The 27,790-nt window shown below is 41.3% G+C and overlaps 2 protein-coding genes across 7 annotated transcripts in view; one reads left to right on the top strand and one right to left on the bottom strand.

Annotated features, from left to right (window-relative positions):
- Positions 1 to 18,419, top strand: part of DENND1B (DENN domain containing 1B) — a 199,339-nt gene extending 180,920 nt beyond the window's left edge. For all 4 annotated transcript variants that reach the window (XM_080406489.1, XM_080406490.1, XM_080406487.1 and 1 more), the window contains 3 exons: positions 8,061 to 8,140; positions 9,343 to 9,559; positions 10,775 to 18,419. In XM_080406489.1, the coding sequence (XP_080262615.1) occupies positions 8,061 to 8,140; positions 9,343 to 9,559; positions 10,775 to 11,326 (849 nt within the window). In that variant the 3' untranslated portion in view covers positions 11,327 to 18,419. The remainder of the gene's footprint in view (positions 1 to 8,060; positions 8,141 to 9,342; positions 9,560 to 10,774) is intronic.
- CRB1 (crumbs cell polarity complex component 1) overlaps positions 16,888 to 27,790 on the bottom strand; it is a 134,685-nt gene continuing 123,782 nt past the window's right edge. For 2 of the 3 annotated variants that reach the window (XR_013931072.1, XM_080406474.1), the window contains one exon: positions 20,949 to 27,788. Coding sequence is in view for 2 of the 3 variants with exons in the window: in XM_080406474.1 (XP_080262600.1) it covers positions 27,756 to 27,788 (33 nt within the window). In the remaining variant the exon portion in view is untranslated. The other variant, XM_080406471.1, reaches the window with a different exon arrangement.

The raw sequence follows: 27,790 nt of genomic DNA, 5'->3' as shown, positions 1-27,790 counted from the left end.
TTCAGGAATATACACTGTCAATTTAGAGAAATCATTACAAGATTGCTCACCACATTTACACCCCACCCCCCACCAGAAGATAGTAGATACAGGCTCTAAACAGTGACGGTCACTGATTTGAATTTAGGCAGTGAACACATTTAAAGAAAAAAGAAGCAGTATAAGTTTATAAAGGTTTTCTGATTTTTTTTTTTAATTTCAGGTGGTTTTTTGTTAGTGTGAGCTCTCCTATTCTCTGCCCAGATCTCTTCTCACCATGGTGGTTTTAAGCAAAGGACTGTTGCAAGCCTCTGTAGCGGCGTTCTAACGTTTGTTTTGCACCTGTATTGCAGTAAACATCACTTGCAAAATCTCTTCACTACTTACCATGATTCCAATTTAAAAAAAAAATAATGGAAAGATAGGGCAATGGTCAAGAAATTGCTCTGCAATTTTTTGTTAACCTGTGGGCATTTAGTGGAATGCTTGGGTTTTCAGGGCAAAGACATCAACACATCTACTCTGTTTAAATCTGTATAATTCTCTGATTTATCCTACCAAGAGACATTTAGACAAGCAAAAAGTTTGCAGATGGTTTTTTTGGCTGTTATTGTCACCTATTTGAGTTTTTTCCCGAATTGAAAGGCAGCCTTTCTGAGGATCTTTCTACTAAAAACAAATGAACCATTCTGGCATGTCTACCGAGGTTTCTTTTCTCGGAAGGATATGAAAGAAAAATGCTATTTCACAAAGTATCTTCAAAACTGGATGAACCATTCTGTCCTTAGTAGTGAGTTGAAATAACCAAATTATTTTTTTTCATCAGAATTTATTGACATCTTAATCTAACAGTGGTATCTTCTGCTTTGAATTGCTGTGTGTCTTCTGCCTTCCATGGGGCAGGTTTTGGCTACACCTAGCCAAAGCAGGGAGCCAGAACTGCAGCTGACGGCTGGGACCTGCCTCCCAACTTCATGTTGCTTTTGCCTTCTGGCCTGAAAGTTTGGAGCACACAACCTTATGTCTAAAACTTCAGGTCTAATACTGTCTGTTCTCCAACCTTTTCTTCCTCTCTCTGGTCCTGTACCTAAGAGTGATTAAAAAAAAAATATGTTCAATTAAAGACTATAGTTTGGCTGGGAGCAAAAGGAGGGAGAAGTAGAAATAACAGGAAAAGCCTTTCCTGAGAGGTCTGGGTGGCTGAACGTGAAAGCCCAGGTTCATTCACCCCATCCCGTTTTAGACAGTACTGAAATGCTGATGTCAGCCCAGTTCTACCCTGGGCTCTGTCCACAGTGCGTGGGGAGAGAGTGGGGCATGACCAAGGGCACCCCAGCTGACCCAGAACCTAGATTGCATCCTGATGCTGCCTCTGTCCTGCTATTTATTGTCAAATCTAGGATGCAAAGTACCTGAAATTAGTGAATAGCATCGGAATCTGAATGCCGTCCATGTTTCCCAGCACCTTGCAGAGAAAGACCTTCTTTTGGAGCAGAAGAATCCTACTGATGTCAAACAGGAGGAGGGACTCCTCCTTGCTAATTTTGTCTGGAAGCTTTATACAGAAATGTGCTTGGAGTCAATATTTCCATTTCTAAGGCACAGTCTTTTTTTTATTTCCTTGCAAATGTGATTGCTGTTTTCAAGCTTCATACAGAGCTTCCCTCAGACAGGTTCTTCCACTGCCTGTAGGTCTGATGGACAGAGTTCAGTGCTGCTCAGGTTTTTCTGTCTGGAGTTTTGCGACATTTGGAGTTTTCTTGAAGCCTCAAAGTATATGATGTCTGTGTTTAGGATCACATCCACATTGTACATTTTCACTTCAGTGTTTTTGCTAGTGTTTCCTTTCCTTTGAAAAAGTCACACGTGATCTGCAAACAGCGCTTCCAGCAGTGTTTTTATCATGTGATAGTTCAGCTGGTGTAAGAGTGTGATGTACATTTTAACGGAAAGATCGATTTAACCAGTTATCTCTGTTTTGACTGCTTAGGAATTGTATCAGATAGGTAGCACCTTCCAGCCAGATGAACGGGGTTTACAGCTCTTCGGTGTCACTAAAGTCACACCCTGCACGCCCGAGTTACTTCCAGGTCTCTTGACTTTCCTGTTACTTCCAAAACATGTTCCCTTTTCTGCCTTTGTGCATATGGGCACTGATTAGTTTTTTGTTTCTGATGTGCGTTCCTCTTTTATCTTTTTGCTCCTCTCTCCACAGTGACCCCCTCAACCCTCTATTCTGTCATTTCCTTTTCCTGCAATCATGGAGTAAAGCTAGGACATTAAGGACCATCAGAAAGGGAAAATAAGTGAAATTTTTCTTAGTTTTTGTAACTGGTGAATCTGATTCTTAAAATCATCCACCAAAAAAAACCCCAAAACATAAAGAATACTTGTTTATAGAAGAGCTGCTTGCGTTAGTTGTTGCAAACAGCACTGAAAATTTCCACATCCTATTTTGAGAGACCAGCACCCCTGGCTGTACCGATTGCAGTGAGGCCAGGCTGCCCACGGCTGGTGCACTCATGCAGCTGGACTGGTGTGTGGCAGGGTGCACAGCGTGTCGGCTGCGCGGCTGCTTCGCTAAGAACAGCCCCTGTGTCGCTGAGGAGCGAGCTGTGGTGGTCCGGGGGGCAGCTGGGGGGCTCGCTTCAAGTCCGGGGGCCTGGAGATAACCGTGCAGGCTTCCTGAGGGAAAAGCGGTCTGCAGTTCTTCAGAGAACATGGGAGTTGATTTGTTGTTTTGGAGAAAAAAAACCACCAAACTACTTCTGAAAAATGTTTATAGAAGCATGATTAGTCCTGAAAAATCAAAAGCAGTGTTAGAGAATTCTCCAGTATTATCTATGGTCAGGAGTGTAGCATGCATAGAAGGTAGGAAGCTTAGAGTTTGTTAATTTTTCACCACAGTAATTCAGAACATAAATAATTACAATGTGCTATCCGTGACTAGGTGTCTCAGCAGATGTATCATCCTTCCTTACAATAAATCCTCCCTCAGCACAGTTATTAATGTTTCCTTTAGCTTTACAGAAGTCAGTGGAGATCTCTGGTGCATTGCAGTTTGCTTGTCATTTCAAAGTGCTGTGCTCCTGTTCTTACCTACACACTCTGGTTGTCCGTGTCTCTAAACGGATTTTGGGGGATTTCCTGCCCTTGCAGGCTTTTTATTGTCATGGGAAAGGATTTCTTTCTGTCGTTGGGAACCTACTTTTTGTGTGTCTCTTTCCCTATCATTTTAATTAACAGGATCTCAGAACTGATGAAGCTTTTGTTTCCAACCACTTCATGTTCTTTCAAATGCATCATCTATTTGTCTGAATCTGTTGAAGCAGACAATGTTTCTGTCCCAGGAAGGGTGAAGGTGTTTTTATTTGCCATTAGTAGTTTTTAAATTATCCATGAGCCCTGTGTTATAATAATAATTAAAAAAATTAAAAAGCAAATACGGTGTTCTCAGATAATATCTATTTAATTTATATAGAGGACAACGTTTCTGATACCAGAGCATTATTTTTGTGAGGCATCACTACTTTATGTTACTTTCTGTGAGTCTAAAGCACACAAGTAATTCTTTGAAGGGATTGTTTCTTGAAATTAATCTAGAATTATTGCTCACACCTATCCTGGTCTGCTGTCCACGTAGCTACTTGGTATCCCCAGCACTACTTTAAGTGGTTGGTTGTACCGTGTCCCAGAAGAAGGGCATTGAAGAAGAGAAAGTTTAAAAGCTGTACTTCTTTTTTTAAATCTCTTTTCTTTCCTTCTGTCCCCCTCAGTCTCAGCTCTTGTGGAGTGTAATGTGAAGTACTTTCCTTTTCATTATCCATTTCTTTATCCATTTTTGTCCATTTTTAATGAAAAAAAGTGATTTCATTATCCATTGCTTTAGGTCACAGTCTTTGAGTGCAAGGGGGGGCAATGGGTTGTGCTTAACTAGAAGGTTTGATTGAGAGATCTTTTGCTTCCCTGCTGGAGGGAGCTACAATTACGCCTGTGATTGGGTTATAGAGAAGGGTAGGTAAAATAAAATACTGAATCATAAATAATAGTGGACTTGTATTTATTTTGCTTTCTCATCCTGAATGAATAATCTTTAATTTTTTAAGAAAAAGGAAACAGTACTTCATAGATTTAAACCATAGTAGGTATTTTTCTTTTCTTGCAACTTTATGCGTGTTGATGTATCGAGTAGTTGGTAAATGTGAAATTATATGTGCGCTGCCATTTATCAAAAGCTTATTTGCTTCTCACTTTGAGGACAATTAATAGCAGCAGCCTTGTTTGACTTCCTGCCCCAGGATCGATCGGTAAGCACGCATTCTGGAAAGCTGTGCTTCTGAAAGGTCTAGCATTAGGTAAAAAGCTGACATTTCAAAGATTGACTTTCATGCCCAATCAAGAATGTAACCATCTTACATTTAAATCCTTCAGCATTCATGCATTTTGTCTACATTTTTATGCCAAAGTAGTACGTTTTGTGAGGCTGCTAGCAAACAGAAGAGAACAGTTTAAGGACCTATTCTCGCTTTGTTTGGTTCTACCCATATTTATACTGTCAGCACCTTCTTTTTCTGGTTTTGGTGATCAGCATTTACCACAACTGTATAGGCAGCAGAGCACTTGAAGGATGAGGTTTTCAAGTGGGGCAGAAACCAAAGAGGATGTACACGATGTGTACCAAAAGGCCATACGTCCTCACGCCAGGTGCGGTTGTTCCTTTGCTGTGCTTCACGCCCGGGCTTCTGGGTTCAACTGGGGCTTGTGGAGAGTGTGAGCTCATTGTCTTTAAGTATGTTGAACTCTTATATCCCGAGAAAGAGGAGAGATGGGTTCTTGCAGTGCAGTGTGCCTGAAAATGAGAAAAAATTGAAATAGCAAAAGTTAAATAGCTGTTCATGTTTTGATATAAAGTAGATACATTAAATAATAGAGTTATTATGTAAACAGAACTAGCTGGTAGAAGCAAAACAATTGAGTACTTTAAAGAAGTTTGTTGCTTTATTTTATAGAAAAAAACATGACAGCAGTCTATTAAGATTTTATAAAGTTCTGGTGCAGCAAGGAAGGAGTGTTACCATATCATTTCTTGTGGTAATAAATTTAAATGGTCTGGTTGTTATTAGGATGCTGATCAGGAAGGAAACAGAAGTCTGTCCTTTTTTCATAAAAAGGTATAAAAAAGGTTACACACTTCAAAATGCAGAAAAGACAGAAATTAAAAGCTTAAATAACTGCAAACAGCGGGGTACGTCAGTAATGGAAGGACTTCTTAAATGACTTTGACAGCTTTTGCAGGTGCCCATACCATGTCACTTTACCTAGTGGAGCACTGAAAAAGATTTATGATTCTCCTTTTGGAATTTATTAAGAGTTTCTTTCTTTCTTTTTTTATTTCTTTGCAAAGTCGTCTGGGCATACCTCTCCCTTGCAGTCGTTTCTATTACAGCTCCTAAAGGAAAGTCACCTATTTAAAAACATGTGTTGCTTGTTGTCTCTGTGGCTAGCTCACAGAGTTCTAAACTCTGGAGAATGTTGTTATTTACAGCCAGATATTTCCCTTTCCTTCCCCTATTGCCTTTTTTTCTTTGTATGTAAATCCCATTTTATTTGGTTTAGTTCTTGAGAGTCTTGCTGTATAATTTTGTACCCCTAAACATTTAAATTGATAACAACATTTTTTTTTCAAAGAACAAGTCTGACCATCAGGAACTAGAATTTATTTTTTTATTCTTTTTAGGTTTATCAACATATGCTTTGTTATAGTCCTTTAATAGGAGTTATTCCTGCTTTCGCTGACACACTCTCATAATACTGTCTGTAGATGCTCTGAGGGGCTGCTGCTATGCCTGTGGTTTGCTGATTCTAATTAATTTTATTCAGTTCCTGTTTCTCAAAGACACAACCCTTTTTTTAATTTTCTTTTAAAAATTTATTTATTAAAACTTGCATCCAAGCTCTTTGAAACATTATTTGTTTTGACAAATCAGTGACAAATTACCTTGTGGGATTTCATTCCATTGACAGAATTAATCCATCTACAGATGGACAAGTGTCAGTTTTAGTTTTGTTTTCTGAAATTTCTCAACATTTTTAAAGAACCTTCTTTTCTGCAAAATCTTGTCTTTACATTAGTAGAAGTAAATGTGATGGCAGCATCTAATACTGATGCAAATTCCAAGCAAGCAAGACAGAGAAGGGGTTTTGCACTCCAAGAATCAGTTCCAGAATTAGAGCTTTAATTACAATGAATGTGATGTCAGAATTTTCATGGGGAAGTAGTGAATTACCAGTGCTATAGAAGCAAAGTATTTTAATTGTCCCAGTGAATATAAATACTTAAAGCATCAACTTTTAAACTGAAAACAGTGACTGTAGTTGTGGCAGTAATCAGTAAGGTAACCAATTAACAGTATCAATTAAGTTAGTGGTTAACCTCCCTTTAGTTAAAAGCAGGGATATGATTGATGGCAACACTGACGGGAGTGACACACCTCACAAAACTGGGAAAGAGTTAGAAATACCAAGTTTGTTTGACTGCATTCCATCCTATAACTATTGCTCAGTATGAAGCTTAGTTTGGGTTCTTGAATAGTTTTTAATACTCTAATAATTCTTTCATATTCTGTCGACTGTTACTTTAACACATTAAGAACCATGTTTCCTCTTTGTGGATGAAGTTATCAAATTAAATGTATTATATAGAAACAATTTTGTATTTTATATATCTATATGTAAAATTTTACACATTATATAATGTGTAAAATAAAAAAATACAAAAAAATGTGGATGAAAGTGTTATCAAAACTTGCTGCTTTAGTTAAATCCTCTCTTCTTGAACCAGAACAAATGTGTTGGTCTGTAAAGACTGAACATTGAGATGTTCCTGACGGTAATGGTGGGGATGGGGGGAAGTTACAGGCAATGTCCTGGTACGTGTAGGACACTGACAACATCTGTAATAGGTGATATACTGAAATCTTCACAGCACAGACTTCCAGGCTCCTTGTAGCCTGAAATGAAGGCTGTATTTCTTCCCTGTCCGGGTTGGTTGCAGGTTTAGGCATGCAAGATGAGATGTGGGCAGTGGCACTTCTTTTTACTTGTGTATGATTTTCTTTCAAGTTGGCTAACGCCATTTTCCCTTTGCACAAATTCTATTCATATGTCTTTAAATTATGAGCAGTTTTCCAAGGTTCTGAATCTCTTCATTGGATTGCTTGCTTGCATAGTTAATTTTGCAGGTTTTTGATACAAAGCAAGTATAATAGATGATAATACTGACCTTAAGACAGTCAGTTGTGAAGCACAAGTGACTAAAATTCCTGACTTAAACGTTCTGGTCAAGACAGAGACTTTCATCCATTGTAGAAATCATTAGCCTGGTTCTGTTTGCTAAATAATAATGTGCTATCAGAGATCGAGGAGTACTCAGTATGGTAGTGTGTGAATGTACAGCACACCAGCTACTCTAGGCAAGCTCCCCGTGGGATGCTCTGAATGTATGCTAACTTGGAGTTAACTGTAATTTACAGTAAATTATCCTGCACAGAGGCATTCCTAGTGCACAGTTTTCAAGCTGGCATACTACTTTGCAGTTCTGTTTAACACCCTAACGTAAGTATAGCTATGTAAAGAGACTCCTGACTTCTTTTGTATTTGTTACTTCAAAAATCCATTTTTCCTCATGCTCAGTAGACCACATCAACTAAAACTTGGTGAATAATTCTATCAGGAAGTACTAAACCACAGTGCTTTTTGGGGTAGATTTGCAAGAAAGGGTAGTTAGTAGGCTTGGGTGATGCTTTTCCTCCAATAGCCAGTCTTCTGCTAATCAAGGCTTTGCATAAATAATAAGGCCTCCCATAGGCCATGAAAGAAATGGTTCTCTTGCTTTTTAATTGGTGATCCTTGAAGACTTCACATCCTCTTACAATGACCTTTAGAAGACTTGATCAATATGTGGTTTCCTCATCAAGTACTCAGGAAGTCTTAATGAGTAATGTGACAGCTAGTCTCCAAAAAAGTAGTGATGAAATAGAAAAAATAAACAAAAATTAGAATGTTAATTTTCTGTCCTCCAGACTCGTTTCAACCAACGTCTCAGTAACCAGGATTTTGCCTTGGATGAAGATGATGATGATGAAATGGAGAGAACAAGCAAGTAAGACGCCTGTTTGGATGTGTGTCTATGCATGGGAGAAAGGGTAACTAGTGTTATTCAGCAAAGCTTAGTTCAAATGACATATTTTTCTCCTGTCTGGGCTGCTGCCTTGATTCTTGCTCTAGATGATGTCAAGTAGTTTGGGATTAAATCTGCTTTTAAAAGGAGGGACAGGCTATTATATCTTTTAGTTATTATAGTGCCTAGAATAACTTGACATAATCCTCAGTCTTCACAGACTCAAGATAAAATGATAGACTGCATGCAGAAAGAAGCAGAAAAAAAATATTCATCAACATGGTGGACAGTGACCTCAGCTAATTTGTTCTTCCAGTCTTGTGTTGTAGTCATGACAATGGAAAGTCTTCTGAAGGGTTTGAAAGAGAAATATTGCCATGTGAGTTTTATACCAAGGTCTTCCTATGTGTGAATTAAAAGGGAAATCATAAGTTGAGGCCTAAGCTGTGTTGAGGCATTCTCTCATTGAATTCAGGAGCTAATTTTTGGTAATGGTAATAAACCATGAGGAACCTTGAAAGCAAAGTCAAGCAGCTTCAACCATGATGCAGCAGGGAGGCGGGAGCTGCTGATGTGTTCAAAGAATATCATCAAAACAGTGAGCCATGGAAAAATCCTTTGCAGTAGTGTTCTTGATAGACACAGATAGGGAAGGTATGTATTTATGTAGTATGAGGGTCGGAGGTAAGGGTATTGCAATGAATGAAAGAGAAAATAAAGAGACAGAAGCACCAGTTCTCCTTGCAGATAGGCAGTACTCCAGTAAATCTGGTCATACAGCAGAAGAAGAGTTGCAGTATGAGAGTCCTGCCACTGGAACATAATATGTGTCTAGGTCAACTGGAGAGGTGACTCTAAATATTAGGTGTAGACAAGGGAAAAGAGGAACCAGTTTTGGAATAACTGTAAAATTTGGAGGGAAAATTTGGGAAGTCATATTGAGGGTGATTTAACAGTTACAGTGGTGGGGGAAAAGCCAGGAGACAGGAAAACCAGCTAATGTTAACTGCATCTCCATAGATACCCTACATCTATGTTTAGGAAAAGTCTTGGGTAGATAGAAAGAAAGTCCAGTTTTATGCTCCCTTTCAACTTCTTGGAATGCATTCTCCTACTTACTCTTGGAAGTGGGTGTAATGAAGTGGCTTTTATGTTCCTAGCTGATGGAAAAGGTTTTTTTTCAGGTTATCGTCAGAAGACAGTGAAGAAGCTTCTGCTTACTTTTATGATAGTGATGATTCTGGTGAAACTGGAATAACTCCTCAGCATCAAGGAGAAATGGACTTGCTTGGGGAGATTTTGGACACGCTGAGCACGCACAGTTCAGATCAAGGGAAACTCTCAGGAGCAAAGAGCCTGGATTTCTTTAGGTCAATGGATGACATCAATTACAAGATTGCGGTTAGTCTTCTGCTTTCATTTGAAAAACAACTCCAGTCCCTTTATAGCAGAATCCTGCACTTGTGTAATCAACAATGTGCAGCTCAGACACTGCAGCATAGTCCTCAGAATTGCTAACATGTCTTCCTAGGGATACAGAACAGTACGCCCATGCTGGCCACTGCATTATGGTTTTTTGCCAGCCAAAAGATTGGTTACACATTTGTCCAGTTTACCCAGTCATCTTGGAACAGTATTTTTCCCTTATAACAGTAACCACATGTAGAGCTGTGAATAATAATTTATGTAATCAAATAGTTTAATATTATGTTTAACTGTTCAATCAGGTATTCCCAGAGCTGGTTCTAGTCTTTCTTAATGTGGTTTAGAAGGTATTTATTTCCATTTTCACCTTGCATCTTTAAACTAGCCATAGTGATAGGAAGATATTTCCATCTTGATTAAGTCATGGGGTCCATGTGAAACACTGCTAGAATAGTACTCCAGAGCTTTCTAAGAGGGCTTCTTGATCCTTTTTTAGGTGGAGTTGAATAGGACCTGTAGTGTCAACAGACTTCTTGCCTACAACTTTAAAACCTTCACTAAGCCACTGCTGTGTTGTTAGCCAAATAAAAAAAAGTTAGTTTGTTTGAATTCCAGCTTATATCAGTTGTCCAAGATTTGCTGAAAGGGATCCTATAGTAGAAGATTCGTTACTGCATCAGCAAATTCTAATGCAAATATTTAAAAAGCTTGTAAAATTTTGTATTATGAGTGTCACACAGGGAACATGTTAGTAAAATGCCCGTTTTTGTTTGCTTGGCCAAAATAAATTAATATTGAAAGTTGGTATAGTTAATTACTGAAGCAAAGAGGAAATGCCATCTGGTTTTAGTTTTAGTCCAGCTCCTTCTCATGTTATGGGTACAAACCATCAAAGTGTGTCTTTGTTCACTGTTGAAACTGCTTGTGCAAAGGCTGAATGGACAGGGGACACAGAAATCCTTCCTGTGTACAAAAAGTGATCCTGTATAAGGGGGAGAGTGTTCTAGCGAGGATGTATACAACCACTTGATCTTACATTGCTTCTCGGATTGTTGTTTTGTAACATTGAACCCCAAAGGGAATCCATGATTTGGGAACACACAAAATCCATTACAGTGTTTTTGTTTCGAAAGTGCCGGTGTAGAGATGTTTCTTGTGACATTAACTATAAACGCATGTTCTTTCTTTCAGAACAAGTCGAACGCACCTAGTGAGAGCAACCTTACCCTGCTCTGCAGCAGTGCTAGTGAGCAAGTGGAGTGGAACCTTGGTCAGGATGACAGTGCCCTCCATGGGAAGCAGCTCCCTCCATCGCCAAGGAAACAAGTTTCTTCTGGTGGCCATAGAGAATCTCTCTTAAGGTTGGAAGAAGAAAGTAGTGACAAAACCTTTATTACTGACAAGATGGACACCACCAGTATGACATCCCCATCTCCAGTACGATCAAGTGGCCAGTTTGCTTCTCTAGAAAGTTTTAAAGCAGGCTATTCTTCCTATAAATATGGCAAGCAGAATGAAACACTAAGCAATACCTCAGAAGATCAGCTTCCAACAAGTCTTGCTCAACATCCATCCGTTCTGGTCCCTTGGGAGAAAGATGGGGAGGAAGGAAATGAAACTCCAGAAGAGGGTGGGCTTCTTCAGGAAGTTGTGTCATTATGTAAACTGAGTTCTGCTTTTCACTATGGTTTAAATATTTCAAAGGATAGCTTGTCCGGCAGTAGCAGTGGAAATAAAACGTAAGAAAACTATGGGAAGAGAAACTTGACTCCCATCACAAGTTAAAGGGAGATTACTCAGGACTCCATATAACTCCATATAACATTCTAACCAAAAGGTAAAAAGGAATAAGAGATCTTCGATTACAAAAAATAGTTGTCTTCAATTGAGTATGCATTTTCTGCCATTGGGACATCCACTTCTATGTTTACCCAGTTCGTTTGTTGGTTAGGTCCACAAAATGGAGCTAGATATATGAATGCACTCTTAAATCAGGTACTAGTTAGTTTCTGTGTTAAAAATACAGCAAGTGCATGGTGCTTCCTGGCATTTGCTTCCTCTAAGCAGCAGGAAAGGTATCACCTAACGGGTAACCAGGTTTTGAAGGTACTATATTAATCCCATTAAGCATGAAATGAACTGAGCAATCTGATTTGTCTGAAATGTACAAATGTTAATGTTTGTAATGAATAATAATTGCCTTAATCTTTAGAGAAGAGGTTTAACTATCTTAGAAGACGAATGCAAATCGACAAAACAGCAATAATGATTTTCCATAGCAAGAATTTGCTTCAGCTAAGTGCAGGGGGGGGAGAAAACTTTTTTTAGATTAAGGAATTTGTCGTGAATATAACTTGGAACTTAATCCAAACTAAAACTGTGGCCCTGTCTTCCAGATTTCAAAAAGGTAACGCATAATTTTCTCTCTTCTGTAAAGTACATGAAGTGCTGAATTATAATGTGACATTTATTAACTTTTGTTTACAACTATGACACTTTAAAGACATATTATCTGGTTTCCCTAGATAGACTATTTCACCTACAAATTTTCAGAAAGGAAAGTGTAAGTGGAATTGATAGATTTATATTATTTTTTATTTTCTACATTTTAATAGTGTTTGAAAACTAATTTGTGCCTCTTCTAAACTATTTTCTGTCCATTTTTAGTAGCTAACTTCTTTGAAAGGCGATTGAATTACTGTTACTTAGAAGTCATATTTAGTTAAATTATTATTTGTGACTGAAAATTACTTGTAACACTAGAAAATTAAAATTACAGTTTTAGCTTGAGACTGCCTATATCCAACTCTCATTTTAGCCAAGTTGAGCAATGAAAAATATCTTTCTAAATTCAATGAAGGAGAATAAATGGACTTGATGTGTATTGTATTCAGAACAAGCATTTGTCCTCCTTTTGGCAGTATTCCTGATGAATATTTGGATATTTAAAGTTTGAAAATTCTTGCTGCTGTGTGGAGCAGCTCTTTCCTTATTTTACATTTCTTTCATTCTTCTCCTCTTTTCTTTTTCCACCTCTCCACCTTACCATACATACACCGTCCTCCATGATAGCTCAGGACAGGAAAGGCATGAAGCAAACTTCAGCAGATTGGAATTGTCAGCTTTGAAGGTTATTTATGATGCAGTTGACAGAAGTAATACATGGATATACAATGACCTCTGCTTGAGAAGAATGCTCTCCCGCTCTTCTAAACTCATTTCAGAAGCCACCTCTCTTTCCCTTTTTGGCTGGAATGGTTAGTCTTAATCTCAGTATAGGCCTGAGAGAGCACGTTCACAAGGTCAATATTTGGATCAGATTGCACTTTAATATCTTAAGAGTAGTTCATAGCAGAATTTATTATCAGTTGCCACATTGAGATTTATGAATGAATTTTCCTTCTAGTTGACGCAAATGATAAGGGGCTTTTTGGCTGCTTCGTTATGAGGCAGCTGACCCAAGGGAATGGAACCACATCATTGCAGAGGTGGTGACTGACGCTTTAGCAAGGAGGGGCCGCAGAGTGAGACCTTGGCTTTGTTAATGTAAATGTTTCACCTTGTTTCAGAATGAGAAGGGCTGGGCCAGTACTTCTCATTGAGGATGAGCCTCCGGAATTTATTTTTTTTTTAGTCAGTGCAATGAAGGTGAAAGATTGTAAAAGTGCAAATTTTACAGAAATATCTGTGTCTGATTAGAGCCTGAACATTCCTGAGGGCATCTGCAGGCTGCATTGCTGCAGAATCTCAGTGTTCCAGAGTTAGAGGTTGTATGTGCAGAGGTCTGTACTCCAAAGTATTTATCCTTTGGTTTCCTCTGGTGTATCAACATGGTATGTAGTGGATTTTTTTAAGACATAAAAATGTTATTTGGCAAAATATTTTGTGCTGCAAATGATCAAAAATATAATAAAAATTCTGTAAAATCTTTGCTCTAAACTTTCCAGGTGGGTCAGACCAGGTGGCTCAGGTGCTGTTCAGATGAGAAAGTTGCAGAGCAACCTCATGGATACTTGTTTAGCGGTGATATTAATGATTCTGTAGAGGACATTCTTCTCCTTTGCTGGTACTAAACATTACCCAAACATAGTGCTGCCAGGTGTGCCTAAGAGAAGACCGGCAATGCAGAGGCTTTTGTTCTTTCAGCGCTTCTCTCTTGTTCTCATTCATGTCCTTGCATTTTGTTGACAAGAATGTCAAGATCCACTTTTTCTTTTTTTCTGCATATGACATGATGTTTCTGTCCACAGTTCCATCTAAGATGATGTTTTGTTTTCTTCATTTGTTAAAGATAGTAACAGTATTAATGTTGTAAGGAGAAAAATAGAAAAAATTCAGAAATTACGGCCATCATTACTTTCAAAGCCATCACACACCTAAGTCCAGGAATGCTGCCAGAAAATGGTTTTCAAAAATGCCTCTCTGATACAATAAATCCTACTGGCTTTACATGAGAGTTTGGCACTGAACTCCTATTATCACATAGATTGTCCCATTCTCATCTTTGTGGAAAAACTATGGAAGCCGCATGAAGCTGCTAATATTCTTATAGTTGTTATAAGGATCATAAAATTGGAAGATTGATAGTGGAATCTTTCAAAATCAAGGCATTGTAGTAATAATTCACTGTTTCATTGAGTGAAAATGCAGGCTGAAAAGAAGGAAACAGGTAAACTAAAAGATGGAAGGTAAAATTCACCTTAGAATTATTTTTATTTCAGTAAAAATTTAATTTCTGTGCTTATGCCATGTTGTTTCCTTACTATTTATAAAGCCCATAGAGTGTTTACAGTCATTAAATAGTATGTCTTTTTTTGGTTTTGAACGTTGTATGGGTTCAGAAATAACTCGGTCTTATATCTTATGTTGAATTTAACTGTAGGCACATTTTTAACTCTGTAATATTACAAAATCTTTTCCACTTTACTATCATTGATCTTTTAAAAAGGCTAGTATTTGTGCCTTATTTAAACAGAATTGCCAGTTACCAAATAGATAAGATTCTAAACTGATATTTCCAGTTTAACACTGTTGTTCTTTGTCCTTGTGATAATGTAAAACTGTTTATTGGCTACATATACAGTATTTTTCTTACCACATTGGGTTCTATATTCAGATAAATTGTCCGGGTCCAGTACTTTTTACAAGTTTTATACTTGTATGCTTTTTATTTGTGGAAATCCTTCTAATGTCTTTGAAAAATCATCAACATTCAGCACCAGCTGCTGGTGAGAACTGAATTCTGCTCAGTCGGAGCTTCTGTGGTGGTCTTCAGAGGCATCTCTTTTCTTCAGGATCTCGAAAATCTTCTCATTTCTCCTGTTTAAGGGAGCTATCAGGTTATTTGATTAAGCTTTGTAATCTGTTACTTAGACGTAGGAAGAAATTTCTGGTGTAGAAAGTTAAACTAGGACTTGAATTTAATATCTTCGAGTTTGTTTTGCATAGATGTCTGCCTGAAATGAGCCGTATCACTCATCCAGTTTGGGAGGAAAAAAGTAAGGGCATAAGACAGAGAAAGGGATTCCTGGGTTGTTCTGGTGGGATGTGGGGAAGCAGAACCTGGGGGTCCTCAGGAGGGATAATAACTTTGAGGAAATACAGATTTCAGGATGTTGTTTAATGTTCTAGCTCAGTTGCAGTGATTCCAACCCAGCCACACCCGCAAAAGTAATATTGCCTATGGAATTAAAACCCGTGGGATTTGCAGAATGGATAATACGTTGTCCCAGTCAAAGCCTTCCCGTCTGTGTGTATGGAGGTGCAACATGTGAAAAACAGTGCCAGGTATTCAGGGAAGGACAGTACTGTGGATCAGAGGTGATCCCTGGCTGCCCCCTATGCATGCAGAGGGCAGTCTGTGTAGAGTAGACAGTGGTTTGCGCTTCCATCCTGCGTATTTGGGTGTCACGTAGCTCCAAAAAATAGACTTGTTCTGAAGGAAAAATGTAGTTGTAGAAGTTGTGATAGAACTTGTTGACTGAACCCTTCATTGTCATTTAGCATTTCAGTGGTTTCAGTGCTGCTGCTGTTGGGGTGGGGTCACCAGGAGCCCCCACACTGGCTGCAGTCCCCTCGGGCCCTGTGACACAGGCTGCAGCCAGAGTTCTAGACACATGCTGGGTGCTTTTGAGAATCCCACCCGATCTATTAGAGGAGTGGTTTAGATCTCAAAATTCTGTTTTAGATGTCTTTTCAGGTTTTAGAATGAGCTAATTTGCAGCCTCATGTTCTTGTAACTGATGTAGAGTCCAGGCAAAAGAACAGTTAAGTGACGTTTTTAAAATGGCTTCTATTTCTTCACCTACAATCAATCGTATTCAGTCCTGCAGAACAATCTTTCATTGGTGCAGCTGCCTGATGGAATTGCTAGGAGCATCTAAAATCTTTCTTCTATGTGTGTAATTAATTGAAGAAACATTTCATGCAATAATTGAAGTGCCAGCATGAGGCCCTTTTGCAAACGCGCCCCTGTGTAATGCCAGCTGCGGTGCCCTGTCCTGCAGGAACGAGCTCCGTAGCCACTGACCATCCTGGCTCCGCAGGGAGAGGCCCAGGCTGGCCCTGATTTCCAGGGGGGTTAGCATCTTCTCCCTGGGCACCAGGCCCTAGCCCAGGTGCTGTGAGACTCCAGCCAGTGTGTTCCCACCAACCTGAAGTTTCAGGCTAAACAAATGTGGCTAGTAAAATGACACCTGAGGCAAGCAGCTTCCTTATTGCAAAGCTCAGGGTGGTGAAGGCTGGCTGTTCGCGTGGTATTGCAGTAAAACTTTGGAGAATGAATGTAGAAATAAATGCGCCAGCAAAACCAGTATGAATGGTGATGTGACTGGTCTGCGGTAACTTCTTTGCTACTATTAGATGTGTATGCCTTTGTCAAGCGTTGTTTGCCTGTCAACAGAATGTGGACTGAATAGAGTGTCCTCATCTTCACCCCAAGAGCACGGACCACAGCTGGTCTAGAATTCATGTTCTTCGGAGTGGTTGAAAGTAAAGGGATGGGGTTTTTTTGTTTGCTTGTGGGTGGTTGGTTTGTTGGGTTTTTTTGTGCAAAATGTTCCTTGTTTTGCTTTGCAATGTCTGTTTTACAGTTTTAGTTCGTGGCCAGTTGAAAGGACTTGGTAGGTCTTTCCTGGAATATGCTGAACTTCTAAGCAGAGTTGCCTGACGAGTCCACAGCCACGTTAGCCTAGAGGGCCGTCCACCATCTGCGTAGTTGGCAGGGCCGTTGCCATTTTCTGCTGGGTGGGCATATGAGGTGGGTAACACAGTTGGAAGTTACTCCGAGGTTTACTGTAATAAAAGGTACTCAAATTAATTTGTACTATTACTTAGGTCAATACTAACGGCATTGGTATTTAGAGTCCAGTAACAGTATTAGCATTTGAAAAATAAGTTGAGTTCAAGTATGTTGACGTTTGTTACGATTCTGTGCAATTGACATTCTCTTTCTGTTAAAAATAAGGGAGCTACTTGGTTGGGGGCGGGGAATGTGTTGACTTTCAAATCTTCAGTGAATTTTGTGCAATATTTCTCCTTGTTTCAAAGTAATTTAGTATTGCACATCTGCTTTTCAAGCAGATCCTTGGAGTGGTATTTTTCAGAAATGTGTAAAATGACATGTAGCTTTGAAATACAGTTGTATGATAAAAACATGAAGAATATATTCTAATGAGGCAAATGTTTATTTCCAATGTATGGGAATGATTACGGATGTCACATTCTATGGAAATAATAAGGCCTAAGCCAATATTTGCCTACCGGTAGTTCTAGGTAGTTATTAAAGCTATGACCCGGTTAAATTGAAGTAAGGTTAAATATTAGAATTTATGATGTTTAATTTATCATTTGATCACTTGTTTGTCATTGGTGAAAAAATTAGGAGTTAAGCATTGATTTTTAGTACTGCCAATTAGGTGAGAGTTCATGGTGATGACCAAATGTATTAAGAATGTAGTTTGTGACATCCCTAATTATCGTCATTACTTAAAATATCTACTAATTTTGCCAGTATCCTTTTAACTTTTTGTAAATTAATTTCTTTGTATATTGATGTACATTTTGTTTTAACCTTTGGTTTTTCCTTAAGAACTTTAATATACTTGAATGAGGCAATAAAGCACTGTGGAACAGCTAGTCTTGGGGCAGCTTACACACAGGCTGCTAACATGACGTCTGTTACTTCGTGATTTTTGAGGAGGAAGAGAAATTTAAAACGCTCACATATTTACCCAACTCACAATTTATGTTTGTTATTTTTATATCTGTGTCTGATACATGGAGGAATGCCTCAACTTGGAACAAAGCAACGTTATGTATCCCAAATGCTTCTAATTCTTTTTCAGAATGTGTTTTTAGTGACCTTCGAAAACCATTCCTGATAACGTCCTTATTGTGAGCCTTTAACACTTGTAGGAAAGGCATGACATACAGGGCATTTTGAGGTTTTATTGATAATTTTAATAATTTTGGAGATTTAACCCTCCCCCCCAAAAAACAAAACAAACAAACAACCAGCATTGTCCTAACGGTTTTAAAAATTCAGTTAGTTACTGACTTTTAATAAAACTAGAACCAAATCTAAGAATTTACTCCATGCTTTTACATCCTCTGGACTACTGTTCAAAGTCATCTCAAGAACTGTAACTCAGACCTTAGACTACTGTCAGTAGTGCACTGTCTAGATGTAGTAAATGAGCTGTGATGTGCGGTGTGTTTTGTTTTGTTCTTTTTCCTTCCAAGTTTGTGGCGTCAGTAGAAGTTTTTGGTGAACTCCACATTACCATAAAGTGCCCAACACTGTACTATAAAATAAAATTTAACAATATCAAAATTCCTTGGGTGGTGCAGGTTCTTGCTTGATGGATTGGTCTGAATACGTTTTCATTCTTATCAGACATAAAGGTTAAAACAGTACAATGGTAATGTATTGTATTGGAAATTTTTCTCCATTGAATGACCATTTCAGTTTCTTAGATACAAAGTTGATTGTGTTTTCTTATTAATTACTGTTTTATACAGTACAAAAGTTAAATGCTGATGTTCTTTGTAATTCCAATGACAGAAACAATCTTAGTTAATGCCTGTTTGTTAAACAGCATTTTTTGATCTATAGATCTTCAAGTTCTTACCAAAAAGTTAGGTATATTATCTCATTTTATAGGTTGAGAAGTAGAGATATTAAGGAGAAACTGCATGCGGAAGGTACAGTAGTAATACCTGATGGGTGCTATGGTTTAAACCTTTGAACATTGGATATTAAAACAATGATAATTATGATACCACCAAGTATTTTTGTACTGTTAAGCCAAGTATTACAAGTGTCAGAGAGGTCTTGAGGACACTGCTAGTGAGGGAAGAGGGATGCCCGACCTCCTGTAATACCTGTAATGGGATCTGCCTGAAGGGTCAGGCTGCTGACCCGAGAGCAGCTGGGACCTCACCTTCTCAACCCCAGCAGGCAAGCCTGGCCTGGACACCCCTGCTCCCCTTGCTGGCACCCTGACTGCAGCCCCTGCTGCGCCTGGTGGCACTGCTGGGCTGCGTGGCTCTGTCGGCCGCTGGCGGGGTGGTGACCAGCCTTCATTCCTCATGGCTGCTGGCAGGGACTGGAGAGCCAGGCGCCTCTTGACTTCAGTGGTCATCAGGAATGAAGGTGCAGATGTGGTTTATTCGTGCGTTAGGGCAGGCTAAATAATGTGTTGACCCCGGCTGGGTGCCTGGTGCCCACCACAGCCACCCTGTCACTGTCACTCCCCTCCTCAGCTGGGCAGGGGAGAGAGAGTGTGATGGAACGCTGGTGGCTTGAGATGAGAACAGGGAGGGAGAGATCATTACTGTCACAGGCAAAACAGACTCGACCTGGGGAAACAGCAGTTTAATTTATTGCCAATGAAATCCGAGTAGGATAATGAGAAATAAAACCAAATCTTAAATCACCTCCCTCCCACCCCTCCCTTCCCTCAGGCTGAACTTTATCCCAAAATTCTCTCCCCCCCAGCGGCACAGGGGGACGGGGAATGGGGGCTGCCGTCAGTTCATCAGACATTGTCTCTGCCGCTCCTTCCTCCCCAGGGCAGGCTCCTCACACTCCTCCCCTGCTCCAGCGTGGGGTCCCCCCACGGGAGACGGCTCTCCATGAACTGCTCCAAGGTGAGTCCTTCCCACGGGCTGCAGCTCCTCACACCCTGCTCCAGCGTGGGTCCCCCGCGGGGCCACAGGTCCCTGCAGGAGCCTGCTCCAGCCTGGGCTGCCCACAGGTCACAGCCTGCTTTGGGCATCCCCCTGCCCCGCTGTGGGGTCTCCCACGGGCTGCGGGTGGGATCTGCTCCACGTTAACCCCCACGGGCTGGGGGCACAGCCGGCCTCGCCGTGGGCTTCAGCACGGGCTGGGGGGGGAATCTCTGCTCCGGCGCCTGGAGCCCCTCCTGCCCCTCCTGCAGTGACCAGGGGGCTGCAGGCTCGTTGCTCTCGCACAGTCTCATTCTGTTTTCTCTGGCTGCAATTGCTGTTGCACAGGGTTTTTTTCCCCTTCTTAAATGTGTTGTCCCCGATGCGCTGCCACCGTCACTGCTGGGCTCGGCCTCGGCCAGCGGCGGGTCTGTCTTGGTGCCCGTTGGCATTGGGTCCGTGGACATGGGGAAATCTTCTATCAGAAGCCACCCCTGTAGGCCCCTGCTACCAAAACCTTGCCCCACAAACCCAATACAAACGTAAGACAATAACATTAAATCATCAGATACGGCTCCTTTTTAACGTGGTTGCTCTGCTGAGTCATTTTATGCAAGTGTATAACTATAATTCAGTTACAATTTTACATTAAATGACTATGCACTATGATCTGTAATTCATTCTTCTCAATTAAAAGCATTTTGATATGCAGGCAAACCATAGAGGCTGTGTTTTCGATATTGATATACTTAATCCACAACTGATGAAAAAATTACAAATTATGTTCACAGAAAAGACTGAGGGTGTGATTTTAATGCTTGCTATTAGGCTTCTACTAGCTTACAAGAGATAGAAGCTGTGCAGACTGGTAGCACAAGGATCTTCACTGCTGGGTTAATCATTGCACATCTTGCTCACCTCTTCGTTTTACCAGTAGATGTGCCCGCATGTATCCAGCTATTAAAAAGGCAGCTGTGACAATGAACTTCTTGTCATAGGTACACATTATGAGCCAATGGAGGAAGTTTAAAAATGTAGAAGCCTTTAGGTTTTGCAGAAGGAGCGAGAAAGTATGAAGATCAAGTCTTTCAGGTTCTGTTTGCCTCCTTCCCGCAGTTTGTTATCGCAGGGCCCTGGGAGTGTGGTTGCAACGGGTTTTCTGCAGATGTTGCCGTTTGGTAAGTTCTTTCAAACCATGGGAAAGGATTGAAAAAAAATAGAGCCAATTAGACAAGTTGGTCTAAGTTGGGTTGGCAAATTTTACATAGATGGTACAGCAGGACTCGGTTCATGTCGATACAACTATACCAAGTGTCTGTGAAGAATGATTTTGGAGGAGTTTGGTGTACCAGGCGTGTGGTAGCACCCCGAGTCTGAAAACTGGCACATGTATTGAGAGTTGTGGCGTTTGAGGGGAAAAATGCAACTCCAAGCAGTGTCTTGTTGGGGGCTTGTTTAGCAGGAAAAATCATAAATGCTCCTATTCATTAGTAGCTTCTGAGTTGTTTGCACTTCCAGAGCGGCTGAGACTATTGCTTTTGCGAGGTACTTTTACACAGTGCAACTGCAGCCGTACCTGAATGATGGACAAACCATTTCATTTTCTTTCCAGAACTCACTGCGTGTTAACCTCACATTCACAAAATGAAAAGTAACTTTATGAAATTCATGGATTTAGATTTTTATTTGATGTGACAAGCAATAACAACAACAACAACAACAAAACCCCTAAGCAATGCCTGAAGTGCTGTTGTGGGTTTGCTGGTATCCAGATAGAGCAGAGTATGTCTGCAGATTTTCATCAGTCAGAAGAAATGCTAGCAGCTTCTTAAGCTTCAAAACCTTGGAGGCTGTCAATCCTGTTACAAATTCTGTATGAAACATAAACAAGTACTAGTTCTAAAAGCAGAGTCTGGGAAGCACATTTGGAATATGCTATGGGCCGTATATAATTTCCTTTCTGTGGCTGCATAGTCCACACTCCTCCACAAAGTTGAAGGGCCAGGTTCCTGATGGTGTACTGCTCCGCTAATTTTCTTTTTTCAGCTCTACTTCCCTCAAATAATTGTCACTGAAATATGGGGAACAAAACAGCAACGAAACCCATCACACAACACTGAAGAAGAAAGGTACAACATGGGCTACAAAGAAACTATCAGACTTGGTTGCAGACCTTTTCCTTTGCGAATTGTTAAATCCTGCAAAATACTCAGTATTGTGGATGAGAGACTGTAAAGACGTACTCTGCCATGCAGAGCTTACACAAGATCCATTTGCCTACCGAGGCTTGTTTTCAGGTATGTGTAGTTCTACGACTCTCTCAACTATACATGCCAAGGTGAGTGATTTTTATCCTGGTATGAAATCGCTTCATTTGATTTATCTTAAGACACTTCTTAAATGATTAAGAGGAATACTTCTGTGTGTTCAAGATGGGCAGAGGTGGTTTTTCTCAGCCTGGACCATTAAAAATTCAAATATTAAATATCCATGTTTGACTCCCAGGTTTTAGCCTTGACGTGGTCATCTTAAAACTTCTGGAGTCCAGTTTTTTAAAAGAGTGGTTTAGCATTGGTGACTCTAAATTGTGGTGGATGACTTCTGAGGCTCTGGGTCCCAGCGCCTTGAAATGTGCTTTAGAAGTCGTAGATACAGCAGAAAGTCGTGGCTACCTGCTCCCCCCATCCTCCCTGCAGACCTTTGTTCCATTCCGTACTAGCCCTGCCTCGGCATCCAGTAATATGTCATTTCCTAGTATCAGCAGTTTTCTATTCACTGTTCCTTTTAAGAAAATAATGTGTTAATATAATACCACCTGTTTAGCAATGAGAAGGATTATGTACTTAAAATGTTCAGCTGAATAATACATACAAACATCTGACATTTGGCCTGCTCTGAGAATAAGCGACATGCTTTTTTAACGGTTTTGAAAATGTTAAAATGGTGAGGTAGAAATTAAAATGTCACTTTAAAATATTTGTATTTAACTTATCTGATTCAGTCCTTTTCTACATTTCCCCTTGGCATATTCGAACTGGGGGTCACGGTAGCAGTCTGACACTGCGGATACTTTGAACGATATACTGAACATTGTTGGCATTTCAGCCTAATTAGTTGCATCCTGTTTTGTGATTTGTCTTTGGTCCTTTGGGTTGCTGGCCCAGGATTTTTTTAACCTTTTTTTATGCTCATCATTGTCTCATTTTAAATGTCAACAGACCACTACTTGTGTAATTGGTTTTTTCCCCTTCTTTTCTCCCCAATGTCAGAAAACTTGACAAACGATTTCTACATCTTGGGCAGGCTACATGAGAAAAATAGATCCCAAGACTGAGTGACAAACATGGGCTGATCTAGTCCGTGCAGGTCTTCAGCACAGCTGCATATTTTCTGGCCAGTGGTTGCTGTTACCCCCAGTTTTGAACCGGAACGGTCTTTTCTTGAGCTGGTTTAATGCTTGTGCCAGTGCTGGGCCACCCCCGAGAGGTTGATCTGCACCTTCTCTATCAGGCTCCCCTCATGTGAAAACTGGCCAAGGCCTCCTGCCCCTGGGCCGTGGGATAACGGTGCCTGCGCTGCTGCCACGGACCCTCCGACCGGGATCACGCGGGTGCTGGGCGCGTTCTGCCGGGTGCTGGCGTTCTGTCCGTTTAAGAAGTGTCACCTGGCTGGTTTACTCTCAACAAGCCTCACTTGATGTCACGGTGTGCCCAAGGGTGTACCTGCGTCTCTGGAGGTGCTGGGGTCCCTGAGGCGAGGGGGAGAGAGCGGCCCCGCTCCGCTGGGACGCTGCTGTGCTCTGCCGCTGGGCCGGAGCCAGCGAGCCCTTCGGCGGATCCCTTGGTCGCTGCTTCCAAGGCCTGGAACAGTGTTCGCAGGCAGCTGGAAAGGGCAGCCTTGTGCTTCTTACTCCAGAGTAGGGCCTGGGCTCCTGGCTGGCCTCGGGGCGGCTGTGGCGCAGCCAGGGTGCCCTGTCACCACCAGATGCGCATAGCATGTTGCTTGGGCATCCCCTGCCCGCTTGCTCAGGGGACTCTTAGGAGCAGCTAGAGCTGCGCTTAATTGTTCAGGCTGTTTCACACTTGGAGCAAAAACAGGTGGAAACACCCCACACACCTTCCCTGCAGGCTTATGCTTTTCTAATCTGCCCAAAGATTGTGAAATTACTCAGGGCCAGCACCTGACATTCTGTTAATACCTTGCACTAGCTGCGTGGGAGACAGAGTTATTTATTCGGTGGGGCAGAGAGCACCAATTGAAGCCAAGGCTGCCCTACACGGACACTACTTGCACGCCGTGAGCGTGCTGCGGTACCGGTGGCAGGGCTGGCGGCCCACATGGTCACAGCTGGTTCAGACGGGCACGCCGAGCCGGCCCTCTCAGTTCCCTCTCGCTGCGCCAGTGCCCACGCTGCTGTCGCTGTTTCGGAATTTCTACTGCCAAGTAAAGTTTAGTGCAGGTGCCAAATGAAACGAAGTGGGTTTAAATTGGAAACACACATTTTTGTCATCGCTGGTTATTACAATACATGCCAATGAAAATTGTGCTTGTGCTGAAACTGCAGGTGAAATCTGGAAGGTCATACGCAATATGGAGCTGAAAAAAATGTCAGGCTTTAAGCAGTGCCAGGAAGACCATGAAACCAGATGAAGGCCTGTGTAGCTTTTCTCTGATCAAAAAAGAGGATTTTAAGTCATGGTTTGGACACATCAGTCTTGCCGGTGTTTGACAACATTAGATTAATTGCTGGTAAATGTAATTGCTTTGCCAAATGATTTTGTGGAAAGAAAAATTGCAGCCTGATAAAACCAGAAATTAAAACTGACTTTTGTGAAACTGAATCAAAATATAACAAAGCTGCTTAAATCAGTTACAATATAAAATCTTCAATACATTTTCATCCCATAAATAATGTCACTTGAAGGAACCTAAACTAGAAAAACCACCGCTGAACTGAGAACTCTCTTTTGCCTTCAGGACTCCACCTGTGCCTTGATTCATAATTTATACTCTGGCTTTTCGATGTGCAAGAGGTTTCTGCACCTCGTGGCATGCATTATAGATGGAGGAGTTTAGGTTAAAACATGCTTTTACTGTGAGGCATAGGGTATCGCCCGCTCTCCACATCAAATTCATGTGTGCAATTTAAACGAGACATTACTCTGCTCCCAGTAAATATACACCAGGTGCATCTTTTATAAATGTTAGGTTTTGCAGCATCTTGACACATGCCAGTAGTTTGAAGCCTGAGCATGCCTCAGTAGGGCATGAAAGCCCCATCCATTCATTCAACTGTGACGTATCGCAATAGGCAAAATTCTAGTGTTGTCAGCTACTTGCTGTTCAAGTTTATTGACTTACAACATCTAATCTGATGCTCTTTTTTTGAATTGTTTTCAGGGGTGTCAGTTTTCTTTAGCTGGGAGGTGATTGAATAGCACAGGAGAAGGAACTTGGCCAGAATCCTCTGATCCGTGATTCCTGACGTTATGTGACATTACACGTGTAAGGTTTGTCCTGCAGTGAGATTTGCAGGAGACTCAGAGCTTATGTTAAATAAAACATAGTACAGAAATTTTTGGCTGGAAAAAAACCTTAGCTGTCTCTTACCTGCAGACAAGCTTTCTGCTGCCGGACTTTATTTATTATGGCCATTGAAAAAAGAGTATCAACTATGTTCTTAATACTGTAATTGATATGAAGTTTATTTTTAATTAGTATGTTTGAATGATAATCGCCAGCCAGACTTCAGGCAGAGACAATGATAATAAATTGTGGCTTAGCTTCTCATTGACCAGAAAGCTGGATGGGCCAGATGCTTTCTTGCTTCCTCAGGGGTCAGGGGGCATGAGTTTTGGGGACCTTGGAAGGGAAAGGACTCCCCCCATCTGCTGAGAATGGCTTGTCATGGCTGGAAAACTAGTGTGGTGTCAGAGCTGCAAGCCATATACTAGCAACGTTTCAAATCACTCAGTTGTACCAAACTGGAAAGATAATCGTATATTGCTAAACAAGTGAGGGTTCTTGAGCTTCCTTGCAGCATTTTGAACACAAACCCTTGGTGCTGGTGGTGGCCATCTTCCAGAGAACACAGGAAAGTGATGTTTTCTGTTTAAAACCCACAATGATGATCCATGTTAATTGCTTGGGAGAGTGAGGTCAGCACCCAGTTACTAAAGTAATGGCAAAGCAGGAGTTTTGTGGATTTTGTTATGTTCCTGAGGTGCAGGCTTAGAAGGTGCTACTGATTTGAGCAGTGAAATAGTCTTCGCACCACTTGTGCTTTCGAAGAATAAATAAACTTTTATTTAAACTTCTGAAAACCAAAAAATTGGACAGTTACTTTAAAACAAATGATGATACCTAACCTAGCCCCTGGAACAGAGTTCCTCCCAGGGAATATGTGATGGGGCAATAGTGGCCGATGCACGCTTATGAAAAGAGGAGATAAGAGTAATTCCTCGATGTGGTGTATTTGGATTCACCAGGTTGTACCCTGTGATTATTTGGCAGGTGTTCCAAGTGCCCTGCTCAGGGTGCAGAGCAGCTGTGCTGGCTTTGCCTGGTTACACGCCGACAAGTGGAGGACGTAACTTCTCCCTCAACAGGTTGTGGTTGCCTACTGTCCTAGTTGCATCACTTCTGCAAAATGAGCTGTTCTTGCTAGGAGAACTTGTAGTGACCTGCTTACCTTCGTGACAGTCCTTTAGGGGGCTGGGGGGAGCCCAGGTGCCCCTTCTAAGGGGGTCAGAGGACAGAGGTGTGGGAATGGCAAATCTCAGCTGGGAAAGAGAGACTGTGGAGTCTGGGAAGTGAGGCAGAGCGGGCTGGTGTCCCTTGTCGCAAAGCATCATCTTACTGTTGCCAGCGGTTCCTTCGGAGCGGTGCCTGGCGAAGGCTCTGTGCTGCTCGGGGGAGCCAGCTGCGAGGACGGCCGCGGGGGCAGGGCTGGCCTTGCTCGGGGAAGGCGCCTGGGGGTGAGGGCAGCAGCAGTAGTGGCTTATCCGGAGGTGTCTGGGGTTGCAGCCACCGCCAGCTGGGCTGGGGGAGCTTGCAGCGTCACTGCAAGCATTACTATAGCTGCAGTCCTCTGAGGGGACCCGTTCGGTTACAAAGAGCTGACACCTTTGGGACAACAGGACTCTTAGTTTCTGAGACTGTTGATCTTTAAAAGTAACACAGAAACTTCTAAAGTGAGCAGAAAGCCCCTTGTGAAAATGGGACTTACATTAAGTGAAGAAAATTCTTACTGCTTTGCCATTTTTCTGCCTGTACTCGTCCACAGTGCTGGAATGACAGCAGTAATTTAACAAACAGAGCGTTTGATTCTCAACTTGTATAAATTAGCTCCAGTGAAGCTGTATGGATTCATGCCACCTTGGGTCCTGGCACAAAGCACGTCCCTTTGATGGTCGCAGGACAAGTGGCTGTAGTCAGATGCTGGCAGCCCCGACCACAGCACAAAGCACATTCATCTCGTTTCCAAGTGTGGAAAATGTTTCTTGATCACTTGATTCCAAATGGCAAATTTTACTTTTTAAACTGCGAATATAGTTCTTGCCCGGGGATAATTTCCTTTGTAATTGCATGATGAAATAATCCCATAAAAACCCCAAAATGTAGGTTGCATGTGGCTCAAAATAGTCCTTATTTATTGGTCATTTTGATTGTGTACACAGCAAGATAGTAATATGAATACACCAGCTAAGCTACAAACAGACTATGCATGTACAGAGAAGGAACAGTTAATTTTACATAAAATGGAGAAGGCACATAATGCAGTGATACACTACGATCATGCTGAGCTGGCCAAATTCCAGCTGCAACATTTGTGTTCTGCCTAGTGTAAATGTTCCTGGGACTCTGAAGGTACACTTCACCGTTTCACAGGCTGTGTCACCTTTCCAAAGGAAAAGGGAATGGACTGTGAAAGGAAAAATCTTGCTTCATCCTTCCCCTGCTTCTGAGTATCTTCAGAGGGATTTGCTGCAGAGCATGTGCTCTAACTTAGCACCTTCTCTTTCTTTGTAGAAGGCT

This window comes from Falco punctatus, assembly GCF_963210335.1.
Source record: "Falco punctatus genome assembly, chromosome: 11".
NCBI lineage: Eukaryota > Metazoa > Chordata > Aves > Falconiformes > Falconidae > Falco > Falco punctatus.
This window is presented reverse-complemented; position numbering and strand designations above follow the sequence as displayed.